The sequence below is a fragment of the Lupinus angustifolius genome, chromosome LG18 (assembly GCF_001865875.1).
Source record: "Lupinus angustifolius cultivar Tanjil chromosome LG18, LupAngTanjil_v1.0, whole genome shotgun sequence".
NCBI classification, from domain to species: Eukaryota; Viridiplantae; Streptophyta; class Magnoliopsida; order Fabales; family Fabaceae; genus Lupinus; species Lupinus angustifolius.
This window is the reverse complement of record NC_032026.1, coordinates 12,826,554-12,840,535: the sequence shown is the minus strand read 5'-3', so window position 1 is coordinate 12,840,535 and position 13,982 is coordinate 12,826,554. Positions and strand designations below refer to the sequence as shown.

Here is a 13,982-nt window from a genome sequence, read left to right as displayed (position 1 = left end):
ACGTGAAATGTCGGATCTTTGTCACATCCTCCCTTATGTCAAGATTGGAGAAATTTTCGTGAAGACTCTAAATACTCAAAAGCAAAATTACATGTAGCCATGAAGTCATCAAATGTTGAGTGGCAATCTTGGAGATGAAAACCAAAAATATTGAGGAAGAAGAGGAAGAAAAAGAAAGTAATGATCCCAAATATGTCATTAGGGTCTTAAATGAGATTATCTCAAGAATACCATATTGGTTTCTTGGCTAAAGAATAAGAGAAAACTAGAATGTGAACAAATATGAACATTTTTTTGTTCAATGAATGCTCAAGAAAACGATTTTGGTTTCTTGGCAAAAGATTGAGAGAAGTATGAGCATTTTTTTTTGCTCAAGAATATGATAAAGAAAGAAATAGAAAGAAACTTGTTGAAGAATGTTTCAATCCCAATGATAAAGATGATAGGGCAAGTGTACCAATTGATGAACCCTCAAGATAAGATAGAACTTGGTGAACCGTATCTGCTGGAATTCTTGGTTTTGATTCTTTTGCACTCACTCACTTTGATGGTTAATGCATGATGATGTCCATGAATAAGGCAAGCGAGAATGGAAGAAAGGATACAACAACTACCAATAGGAGTGTTCTAGGGGAGGTTAGCATTTTTCCGTGTTTGAAGTTGTATCCTCAAAATGATGAGAGTCCTTTGCACTACAATGTAGATTTCCATCAACTGTTGAACAATATAATTCCTAAATGGCACAACCATCAACTCATCAATGTAATCAAGCAGCCACTACGCCAGAATAGCAAAGCAACAACACTTAAAATTGTCATTTAACAGCGTTTTTAATGCGCTTTTTATGTGAGTGCAGTAGTACATAAGGTTATATTCAACAATGTTTTTTGAATCGTTGTAGAAAGTAGACATTTAACAACGCTCACTGAAGCAAACGCTATTAAACGTCTACTTTCTAAATAAGACAATATCTCTCCCAGACATTCTATCAAATACATGACAAACATGTCCAACTCCACCACATTTACACTAGATTTGTTAAATCACCAATGACTTCAGCTACATTAAACCTTAACATATTCCAATATTATAAAATAACATATTAGTAATGAGATCTTACGCAAATTGTTCATTCTTTCTCCTCCAATGTGCAAGTCCTTACAAATTGTTCATGTGTTCCTCAATGATCAATACAAGCTGCAAATACAAATAAAAAATGTCACCTTTAAACAAATTGCAAAAGTTATGAAAAAAATACAAAATTAACAGCAATTGATAAAGAACATTTACCATTACACTCAAACCTTGTGTTCTAAACCAGTGAACCATAGCCAAAACCCTAGAACATCATAGATGCATAGCTTCCAACAAATAAAGACTTGTTATTTATGGTCTAAATGCAAACATCAAGACTGAATCAAAAAGAAATAAATGAGCTAAAATAAGATAACGATTTACCTTATGCATGAAGAGAAAACAAAAAACTGATAACTTGTTTGAAGAGATAAACTAAAAACAAAAGAGAAAAAAATGTCATGGAGAAGAAGAAAAGTATGAGAAATAATAAACTGATTGATATGTGTATTATCGCATGTGAGGTTTTGTTTTTTAATTTGAAAAAATTCCCGCTCACTAAAGTTAAGTTGTTATCTTTAACAGCGCTTTCTTCAATAAACGATGTTAAAGGTGTTATCTTTAACCGCGCTTTCTTTAATAAGCGTTGTTAAAGATAACACCTTTAACAATGCTTTCTTAAATGAGCGCTGTGAATTCTCTTCCGCCTTATATTTAACCTTGTTCAACACATAAGCGTTGTTGAATGTGCATTGTTAAATACCAATTCCGGCATAGTGAGCTCCAAGAAATTGAAAGAAGAAATAAAAGAAAGTTTGAGAAATAAATATTTTGCTCTTATACCATCTTAGTTTCTTAGCAACCATGCACAAAAAAAAGAAGGGAATTGAAAGAGCAAAAAGAGAAGAAAATATTGAACTTTAATTATTGGAATTGAATTCTACACAAGACAAAGTGCAAGAATTTATACTATAAAAAAATTGATAATTACTTGAAACTCAAACTACCATTTAAAGTAAACATAGTCCTAACTACCATACCTGAATATAAACCATATTTAACACATTGATCATTCTATTAATAGAAATTGATTGTTGGATTGGTAATTGTTAACCAATCTACACTTTCTAAAATTAGTTCATACACAACTTCTTATTCTCTTCACATTCTACTCATTCTCTAAGACCCAAACATTAAGTTCTAACACATTTTTATTAATCATCAAGGTAAGAAGTATTCATCACAACATGGTTCTCAAATTAGACTCGGTTTTTAAAGAAGTAAAAGATGAAGGCATAGCTGCTTCCTAATTATTTTCCTTCCTTATATTGAATTGTTGATTGTTAAGGGTTGAACTATCTGCCTCTCACTTCAATCCAAAGACAAAAGCACAACACTGTATAAGCCAACCACAGCTCAAATTAAGACATCAGCACTTGGTTTAACCACAGACAATAAATCAATGAATAAGATAATAAAAGAGGACGGAAAAGCAAACCGAAAGAAACTATTATTTTTTTATTTTCACTTCATTTTTTTCAGATAACCAAAATTGAATATACTATGTCAGTGATTGGACATTGGTGTGCATTAGATAAAGATCGAATGGTTTTGCTAGGACCAAGGGTGCAAAAATTAAAAGAGTGTAGAGTTTTTATTGATAAATCATTTTAACAAAAACAAATACATCCTCATGCACAAACATGCATGGTTGAGAAGAACAACAAAGTGTTTGTCTAATGATGTAAGGTGTTAATGGATCCTCAAGGTTAAAGGTTTAATTCCTAAAAATTAGGATGAATAGTTATAAACTTCGAAAAAAATTACTTACTTATCAAAAAAGGTGAAAAATACCTTTAATATTACCAAAAAAACATGTTTGACAAGCTATTGTATCTGAATGACAGTAGCTGCAGCCGCTGGTTTATACAAGAGATCTAATTGTAGAGTAGACAAGAGGTCTAAGTGCCTATGTATGCATATTAGCTTACGTCCCTTTAAAATTACACTCCATATTGTGGGTGCAATATTGTAATTTTCATAGTCCCACAACAACATTGCTATGACATCATCAATATTTTTCCACAATTATAATAAATGCCAAACACTAGTTTAGATATTAAAAGGGGAATCATTTAACTAGGGCTGGCCCTAAGGAGTGCAACAGATGGCCAACACAGGTCCACTTATTTAAGGGGCCCAAAGAAGCTTATTCTACCTATTAGGAGAGTGATACACATGGTTATTCATTCTTTATTTGAAAATGATTCTATCTCCTAAGTCTAGGAACGTGTAATATTATAACTAAAAATGAATAATTAACTAATAATGCATTTATCTAGTTGTGTAAGGTTTTGTTACATCTCAAAGATGACCAAAATATTAAGAATTCAATTCTTGAGAGCGACATTTATTGAGATAACAATTACACGCCTTAAAACGGGTTGGTCAATTTCCCAAAAATGTGAGAAAATACTATTACTAGCCAAACGAAAAGACAGATAACGAGAAGCAAATATTATATTGATTTTATTACAGTTTAATAATATGTAACTACTATTATACCTTCAACTCTTCAACATTATAGTAAGTGTTAGTTATAGTAAGTGCAAAGGAAAAGGAATAGTTCCAAATGTAAAAATAGAAGTTTCTAATTATAATAAGTGTTAGTTAGATTAGTTAATTCTGTTTTTCTATTAGTAGAAACACAATTAGTTTCTGTTAGCTTTTCAACACTTCATCTCTAGTATATATTGTAATGCAATCTGTTATTCCAAATCAATCAATGAGAAATCATAAAGAGGTATTAATCAGAAAGCTTTTCATTCTCTCATTTTAAAGCTCATTGTGGTAAGTTCATCTTCTTCACCTTTACTTCACATACCTTCTTTCTCCATGGATGCCATCTTTTAAGATCAATTTTTTGAGACTATGCTAAAATCATTATATTTGTCTCTTATCTTATTGGACCACAAATTTAATGATGGGATTCCGTCTATGGGAATGTAAATAGTTTGTAGGAAGCTTCAAAGTCAATACTTTGAATAGTGCACGGTGGATAAGACAGAAACACGTGAATCATGCTTGAAACTTGAAAGCAACCAAAGAAAATAAAAGAACGTGTTCGTTTTGCCTTTGACCATGATTAAAATACAACTCCGATATTTAAAAATTGAGAATCTAAACAAGAGTAATAATTTTATTTACATTTATTTGGAATACAATATATTTTGATGTTTACTTATATTCAATGATACCTACAGAAAATGTTGTATATAAAACCTATTTTCAGGTATGAAAAGTAAAATGCTGATTGATAGACTAATTTGTGGAAGATTATGGTTAACCGGCCAAAGCCATGAGTGTGACTGAACTGAAAGATAGATTTCGCATTGGCATTTGTTGCCACATGGTCCAAATAACATATCGTTGAAATATCTATTTTTATTAATGTGACACATATTTTGGAATAACATATGGTTGTTTCAAATAGTTTTAGTTTAGGTGTGGGGAAGGGAAGTCCATAGCATTCACATTTATAATTCGATCAGTCACATGGCCCACGTTTACATGTGCAAATAAGCTCCATTTGTCTAGATTTTGTTCAATTCAAAGTATCTTTGATACGAGGAGAAAATTCTACTCTAGTATGTCAACCGAAATCGACCACCCTTTCATAATTTCATAATCTTTTAGCTAACTTATTTATTAAAATAAAATATATGAACAGTAGTGCCTTGGAATGGCTTGAATTTATGCTTCATAAGCCCAACCGTGACCATCAGCTTTTGAAAAACTCCCAAGAATAATGCCTTTAACACCACCACCAATTCCTGCATGCTCGGGGTTGCCTTTTGAAGCACAGTCAACATTAAATTTAGATATTGACCACCACGGAAGAGGAAACAGTATAACAGTATAACGTATGAAGCTTTAGAAGTCTATATTGAGTAGAGTAGTAAACTTAATGAGGTATATAAAGATAAAATTCTCTCACCTGCTAGACTAATTTTTTAAATTATGATATACTCATTGCTTAAGTTCTATTATTGGTGACTTTCATTGAGATGAGTCATGTAAAGGGTATTTATAGGAAAGTACATTACTGAATACCAATAGGTGAGTAAAATCACTAAAAGAGAAAGACTATCTTCTGATTAATGTTGATAAAGTTAAAGTCGTTGTGTACCTCAACTCTTAACAGAGATTACAATTAGAATAAAATAAGGTTCGGTTAATTATAAATGAACTAGAAAGCGGAAAATAAATATAGGAAAATAAAAAAAGGAAGTCCACCAAAAGACGTACTTGATTGTAACTGGAGGGTAGAACTATATTGCATGGCCAATTGAAACCAAGAGAAATGACAAAGTTGTCAACGTTGCAAATGAGAAGGCAAAGATCTCTCCTTTTTTATGTGTGTTTCTCGTGTATTTGTGTCTCTCTTTTTCTTTATGTGTGTTTTTTGTAGCTATATTTTGGATGATTTTTCTAATGTATCCAATCCCCAGTGGGATTTCACAAATGTTTTATTTCAAAACCAAATCTCTCATGTAATTTTGTTAAGGGAAAAAATATTCCCTCACAAAATCAAATCAGTTTTTTTATTTTTTTATTTCATTATTGCCCTTTTTCTATAAAAAAAAAAGTCGAATTTGACTTTCTCTATTAATTTAAAAATCCAAATATGGTATTTTTGGTTTCCACCGCACCATAGAAAATGTTTTTTTATTCTAAAAATTGCTCAATATTTTTTTATAAAGCCAAAAGATATAATAATACTCATAACTGAATAAAAATAATTATTTTGATCCTGTAAAAATTAAAATAGCTAAAAACTTGCTGTGAGCACAAATTCTATAAAACCAATAAGGTTGATAAGATGAATAGACATTTGGACACGTGAAATAAAGATGAATAAAATTTTGGACATGTGATTTTTTAGATTATTTTTTTATTAAAAGGTTGATAAGTGGCCAATAAGTCACTTCAAATCTCCTCTTATTTTTTACTTTAATTTAAAACGAAAATTAGTGGGAAAAATTATTTTGAAATAATATCCCATCATTATTGATCCAATTAAGAGATATTTAAATATTCTTTTTATTTTTATTTATAGAGAAAATTAAAATTTGGAATAAATGTTGATTTTGAGGTTTTATCTAACCACTTAACTCATCTAAATCCTCAATTTCCAGTGGGAAATAAAATTATCCTTTCCCTCAAATAATTTTTCCAAAATAAAAAATTTTCTTTCTTATTTTTGAACTAAATCTAAAATCTTCGTATCACCTTAATTTGTTTTTATTTCGTTTTTTATCATTCTATAAATAAACATATTTGTTAAATATTATTTTTATTAAGCTTTATGTTTGAGACAAAATTGGATATTCCCAACCATTAATGAGAATCTGAAGTTTATCAAAAATATTCTTTTTACAACAACTCGCTAATGATAAATTATATTAATAAATAATTAATAGGAGATTATTAATAATTAATAACAAAATTTTCTAATAATAAATATTTAATGATGAATTTTCAACCTAATAAATAACAAATCTTGTAGTATTAAATCTAGAAATTTAAATAAAATAAAAAATCTATTCTAAAAGGACAGTAAGATTATGATCGTATCTTCCTTTCTATTATAGTTTAGATGTACTAATGGTGATTACTACTGTTTTTTTCTATCTATAAATGTCGAAAAGGCACCTTACAGTGAATCATCTTAATAATGAATCACTAATTTAAAACCCTTTTAATTAATGATAGTAATGCCTAATTAATTATAAATATTTTTTTAGAGTCATTAATGAAGAATCTCTAATTAATTAAAAATCCTATCTCTAATGACGAATATGCTTCTTAATAATATATATCATTTTCTTTGAATTTGGATAAAATAGAGAAGTATATAGGCCAATAGTAAGAAGCACATTAAACTTATGCAGTAACAGAGAAAAGAATATGTACTATAAATTTTATATACTGTCATTGCATTATTCATATTGATATTTAATTATTGTTGATTTTTCAAAAAAATTGATTGAAATGAATGGTGGATGATGAAACACATATGTATAAATCTTTACATTGTTAGTAAATAAATTTTACACTTATACAATAAACATGTTTTTTAACAAATTATATGACATTAATTTTTTAATAATGGTCCATGAATTTTAAGGAGTGATGCAAATACAATAGTAATAAATACATTTTTAGACAACTTGATGGACAAGACATAGAGTCCGGTTGGAACACGGAACCTACTAGCTGCCATGAAAACAAAAGTACAAAAGTTACATAAGGAAAAAACACAACAACTTCGTCAGCAAATACGTCAAATATAAACCTCAAGAGTCACGAATTTTTACTATAAATAACTCTATAAGTGCTGCATCATCTTCATATTCTTTCATATACCTAAAGTGAAATAGAAAAAAGATATTGAAATGGCAGCACAACCTGAACTTGAGCATCCTAAGAAGGCTTTCGGATGGGCAGCAAGGGATACTTCTGGTCTCCTCTCTCCTTTCAATTTCTCCAGAAGGTTCACTCCTCTCTTCATTCAATATATCTTCACTGAAAAACAAAAAACCACGTTAAAAATGAAGTTGGTTTTACTTAATATTTTTTGGGTACCAATTTTTCAGGGAAACTGGTGAAAAAGATGTGGCATTTAAGGTGTTGTTCTGTGGCATATGTCACTCGGATCTACACATGGTGAAGAACGAATGGGGCAATACCATTTATCCAATCGTACCAGGGTATGCTTTTGTAACTCTATCTTTATATCAATCTTTAAATTTAACTTTATCAATTAGCGCAATGCATGCACTATAAGAAAAGCTATGTGAACATCATATGTTACTTTAATTCAATTGATTCTAATGAATTGGCCTATACAATATAGGCATGAAGTAGCTGGTATAGTGACAGAAGTGGGAAGCAAGGTACAAAAGTTCAAAGTTGGTGACAAGGTTGGTGTAGGATGCTTGGTTGATTCTTGCCGCAAATGCCAAAGTTGTGCTGATGATCTTGAGAATTATTGTCCAAGTCTTACTCTTACATATGGTTCCAAGCATCCTGATGGAACCATCACTCATGGAGGCTATTCTGACTCAATGGTTGCGGACGAGAGTTTTGTGATCAGCATTCCTGATAACCTACCTCTTGATGTTGCTGCTCCTTTGCTTTGTGCTGGAATCACAGTGTATAGTCCTCTCAAATATTATGGACTAGACAAGCCTGGCTTGAAAATTGGTGTGGTTGGTCTTGGTGGACTTGGTCATTTGGCTGTCAAGTTTGCCAAAGCTCTTGGAGCTACTGTAACTGTAATCAGTACTTCACCTAACAAAAAGACAGAAGCAATTGAACATTTGGGTGCTGACTCATTTTTGATAAGTCGTGACCAAGAGCAGTTGCAGGTATATATCATTGAATTGCATTGTGAATACATACTTTTCATTTATCACATATATACATGGATAATTAATTGATTTATAACGTTGTTCATTTTATAGGCTGCAACGGGAACTTTGGATGGTATCATTGACACAGTTTCTGCCATCCACCCTCTTTTACCTCTGATTAGTTTGCTGAAATCTCATGGAAAGCTTGTACTGGTTGGTGCTCCAGAAAAGCCTTTGGAACTCCCCGTCTTTCCTTTAATACTTGGTATGCATATGAAAATATTTACTTAGCATGTTTATGCAATAAAATGCATCTCACAATTGGGGCACGTGAAGTTTCATTATGCTTAATGTGCATGTAACATGTATATTGATATAGTACTTCTCTTTGTTAACAGGTAGAAAGTTGTTAGGTGGCAGTATGATTGGAGGGTTGAAAGAGACACAAGAAATGATTGATTTTGCTGCTAAACATGGCATTAAACCTGACATTGAGGTCATTCCTATTGATTATGTGAACACAGCACTGGAGCGCGTACTCAAAGCTGATGTGAAATATCGATTTGTTATTGATATTGGAAACACATTGAAAGCAAGTTCTTAAATTTTTGGCGATTCAGATTTCGAAGAATAAAGATTGGTAGAAGATAATAAAGAGATTAGTGTTTTATAGTGTTTACTTATTGAGGAGATTTCAATTTTCGATTTGTATTATGTACTTGTGTACTGTCACGAGTTGAATAAAAAGATTGTTTCAGATGTAATATGTTGCATTGAAAATTTCCACTAATTGTCAACGATTTTTTATCATATAAAATGAGGTGGATTCATTTTTTTTTTCTAAGTTGAAATGGTCATTTTCTTCTTATTTATACAATCTAAAAGCAAATGAAACTAATATAAGCTAGGAGAATGGGCTATTTGATTAAAAAAACTTGTTTCAATTGCAATAGTTGGAATTCATGCTTATATACCAATGAAACAAGCGAAAGACTTAAACTATTCCACATTTTGACCATTCAATCATGCCTTCTTTTGGTTGTAGAGGGAAAACGAGAGAAGAGAGATTAGTGAGAAAGAAAGGGGAGAACAAAATAGGTAAGAGAGAGTGAAAAAAAAAGAAATATAATTAAATTATTGAACGACAAAAATATTCATACAATAAATAAAATAAATAATTCTTACTAATTAAATAATTAAGGCTCATAATGTAAATAAATGATTAAATATTTTCTCATTATAGTAAATTTATTTTAGATTAAAATTTATAATGTAAAATATTAAAGCTTGTCTATTATAATGAAATTGTCATTATGTATTCCAATGAAATCAATTAATTCATTCGCTAGTAGATAATGATGTTGGGAATATAATGAGTCCCACAAAATTTTATTATATTGACTATTTCAAATGTTATTAAGAGTAATAATAGTATAATAACATTATCTTACAAAATATTTCTACTAATAAAAAAGTTATATAGATTACTTTGCAAACCATATGTTACATTTCTTATAGCATAAGAGGATTTGACAGCATAAGAGAATCTACAGGAGTATATATTATTTAACTTTTCTCACTGCATATGAAGCTTTTTTATCTCATAGTGGATGAGGGCAGTTCAAAATATTTAGTTAACAAGTCAAACTTTAATATAAACTCTAGCTTTATGTTATACCATTTTAAATTTTAATATAACTAAAATTATTATATGTGAAATTACAATATAAAAAGTATAATATAATTTTTAGTATTAGATTATATATTTAAAAGTATATTAGCATATTTAAAATTAAGCTTGTTAGCCTAAGGTTTTATAATAGAATAAGTTTTATATAGATTTATAGGCCAGACTAAATTTTTAAATAGGTTATACATATGCCTCAAATTTTCTAAATAGTTAAATAGGTGAGACAGAAACTACAACTTTTATAAGTCAAATGTATTTAAGGCAAATTTAACCTGAATTGTCTTCAGCTTTAGTTGTAACATCACCAAGGCATAAACCTAGGCAAAATAAAAGAACAAAGCTTATTTTAAATTAAAATATCAATTGACAAATGATAGAATTATTGTTCACACCATGAGGATAGAGATTTTTTTGTCCCAAATTATGAATTAAAGCAACGATAATGAAGGAAAAGTAAAAAAATATTAAACAATTAATTATTTTAATTAACATTATATATTTTCATTAATTTAATATATGATTTAGGACATACTTTTAAACAACAATTTTTTTGTCCATAAGCTACACGGAAGATATACATGGCAAAGTATTCTCCCACTCCTCCTTTAACAAATTGATTAAATCAATAAATGTATGCATAACATATTAAAAGTGGACCCACTTGGTTGGTGTGAATGGCATGATTCTTCTTTATGTCATACATTAAAAGTTTAAGAATATAATATTTATACATTGTCTATAAAATTTTATACATATTTATTATATCATCAATTATTTATTTGGATTTTTTAAATGGTTAATGATAATAAATATGATTGATCACTAATACAATGAAAATATATAAAACTCATACGGTATATATATATTTTTATTAAAGCATAAATGGTTAGAAAAACTAAAAGAACAGCTCTAAATTAATCTTTGTGTCAGTTTTTTGTACTAACAAGATATATTCACTTTTTTGTGTAAGTAACTAATTCTTTTGAGAATGTATGACTGTCTCTTCCAATAATTATCGCTCTTAGAAATGAAACTCTCGACCATTTTGTTATTCTTATCGTCTAGCGAAATTTTATATTACTATACTAACATTACATGATATAGTGAATACTATAATATTATATATAAATCTTTATTGATGATATTAGATATTATATTATGTATTATGGAGGGGAGGTTGTCGGTAACAACACCAATCATACACCATCTGACAAACATATCGTGGCAATATTATGTGGCATCTAAATAATTCATATTCATACAAAAGCAACTTTAATGAATTTTGGTATGTGATGGAAATAATATCACATGGGCATTGACTAAGTATATAATAAGTGATTCTACTATTCTAGCATATTATATTCCATAGTCTCAAGCATCCTTTCGGTACGCACACTTATTAATTTTCTTCCTTGCTTAGTGAAAAGTAGAAGGGGACATTGAAATGGCAACACAACCTGAACTTGAGCATCGTAAGAAGACTTTCGGATGGGCAGCAAGGGATACTTCTGGTGTTCTCTCCCCTTTCAATTTCTCAAGAAGAGAAACTGGTGACAAAGATGTGGCACTTAAAGTGTTGTACTGTGGGGTATGTCACACAGACCTCGCCATGATCACCAACAAATGGGGCTCATCCATTTATCCACTAGTACCTGGGTATGCTTTCTACTTCTCAATGTTTTGAATAGTAGTTTTGGACTTGCTTTAGGTTACTTCCAAAACCTTTACATTAGTGAGCTACATGTGTTTGATAACCTTAACATTTGCTTTAGGTGCATGGGACAAAGATGATCTATACCCATTTATGTCTTAATTTTTGTCCCGATCTAATGAAAAAGTAACAAAAATAAAAAATTTAAAACATAAATTAATATTTTTATAATATTTTTAAGGTAATGATAATATGTAAACATCTATGATTTTAGGATAGAGAATCTCCTTCCATTTGCACGTCACATGTTAGTTTACCTCTCTAGTATTTTACTTGATGCTAGTCTTTTTTGCTAGGCAATAAAATTTATTAAAAATATTCTCATCTACTTATATTTAGATAAGTAACATAAATTAATGATTGTTGATGGATTTAACACTCATTCTCGAAAATAAAGGCATCGTATCTTGCTTTTAGAAGGCTCCTTTATATATATTAAACAGGAAATATCATGTGATTTTTGTTGTTGTATGGATATCAATTATCAAGGGATTAATTCAATTGATTTTAATATATTAATTTACTAAATCTAGGCATGAGATAGTTGGTGTAGTAACAGAGGTTGGAAGTAAGGTAGAAAAGTTCAAAATTGGTGACAATGTTGGTGTGGGGTACTTGGTTGATTCATGCCGCTCCTGCCAAAACTGTGATGACAATCTTGAGAATTATTGCCCAGATTTTATTATCACATCTGGTGCCAAATATATTGATGGAACTACAACATATGGAGGCTATTCTGATTCAATGATTGTGGAGGAGCGCTTTGTTATCAGCATTCCTGATGGTTTACCTCTTGATGCTGCTGCTCCTCTGCTTTGTGCTGGAATCACAGTGTATAGTCCTCTCAAATATTATGGACTAGACAAGCCTGGCTTGAAAATTGGTGTGGTTGGTCTTGGTGGCCTTGGTCATATGGCTGTTAAGTTTGCCAAAGCTCTTGGGGCTTATGTCACTGTAATCAGTACTTCACCTAACAAAAAGAAGGAAGCAATTGAACATTTGGGTGCTGACTCATTTTTAATAAGCCGTGACCAAGATCAGATGCAGGTGTATATTATTTGCAATGTTAATATATACTTCTTAGAAATTTACATTAATAATCAATTAACTAATGTTGTTCATTTTATAGGCTGCATTAGGAACTTTGGATGGTATTGTTGACACAGTTTCTGCCATCCACCCTCTTCTACCTCTGATTGGTTTGCTGAAATCTCATGGAAAGCTTGTAATGGTTGGTGTTCCTGAGAAGCCTCTGGAGCTGCCAGTTTTTCCTTTACTTGTTGGTAAGCATATGAAAATATTTTCTTACCATATATATGTGATAAAATGCAGCTCACAGTAAAGGCACATTTATAACGAAGATATCCTCGCTTGTGGTAAACGAACATTTGACCTTTGGCTCAGTACGTTGCCTGGAAATCCAATAAAGCCTTCTTATACCAGTAGACCAAGTTGACAGTAGAGTCACATGAAGCTTCATAAGTGATACCTTGCTTTAAAATGTAGAAGTAGTACTTCTCATATTTTAATGTGATTATTAAAATCAAGTTTTTGATGCTGAACTAGTACTTCTATTATTGGCAGGGAGAAAGACAATAGGTGGCAGTTTGGTTGGAGGTTTGAAAGAGACAGAAGAGATGCTTGATTTTGCTGCTAAACATAATGTGAAACCTGACATTGAGGTCATTCCTATTGATTATGTTAACACAGCAATGGAGCGCCTCTTGAAAGCTGATGTGAAATATCGATTTGTAATTGACATAGGAAACACACTGAAACAAAGTTCTTAAGTATTTCTGCCATCCAAATTTTAAATAATGAAGCTTGGGTAGAAATATTCCAGTTTTTTAGCATGCACTTGTTAAGAAGATTTCAAATTTTCGTTGTGTTATGTATTCTTTGTGATGTTATTATGTCTTGAATAAAAAGATTGTCAGTGATGGATTCATTTCAACTACTCCAATATTAAAACAACTAAAATATGAGAATAAATTTGTATAGAATATGTTGCATTGAAAATTGTCCACTAATTGGCAACAAAATTGTATAACTTTGAAAAGTATAAGGATTTGTTGTTTCCAAGTTTATC

At 30.4% G+C, this 13,982-nt stretch overlaps 2 protein-coding genes across 2 annotated transcripts; both read left to right on the top strand.

Annotated features, from left to right (window-relative positions):
* On the top strand, positions 7,481-9,276 carry LOC109333059 (probable mannitol dehydrogenase). The gene is made up of 5 exons (XM_019568303.1): positions 7,481-7,630; positions 7,734-7,847; positions 7,994-8,507; positions 8,604-8,757; positions 8,891-9,276. Exons 1-5 carry the CDS (start codon positions 7,533-7,535, stop codon positions 9,094-9,096), a joined length of 1,086 nt encoding a protein of 361 aa, XP_019423848.1. The 5' UTR covers positions 7,481-7,532; the 3' UTR covers positions 9,097-9,276.
* Positions 11,539-13,712, top strand: LOC109333060 (probable mannitol dehydrogenase). The gene is made up of 4 exons (XM_019568304.1): positions 11,539-11,838; positions 12,427-12,940; positions 13,023-13,176; positions 13,478-13,712. The coding sequence occupies exons 1-4, from the start codon at positions 11,627-11,629 to the stop codon at positions 13,681-13,683; spliced, it is 1,086 nt and encodes a 361-aa protein (XP_019423849.1). The 5' UTR covers positions 11,539-11,626; the 3' UTR covers positions 13,684-13,712.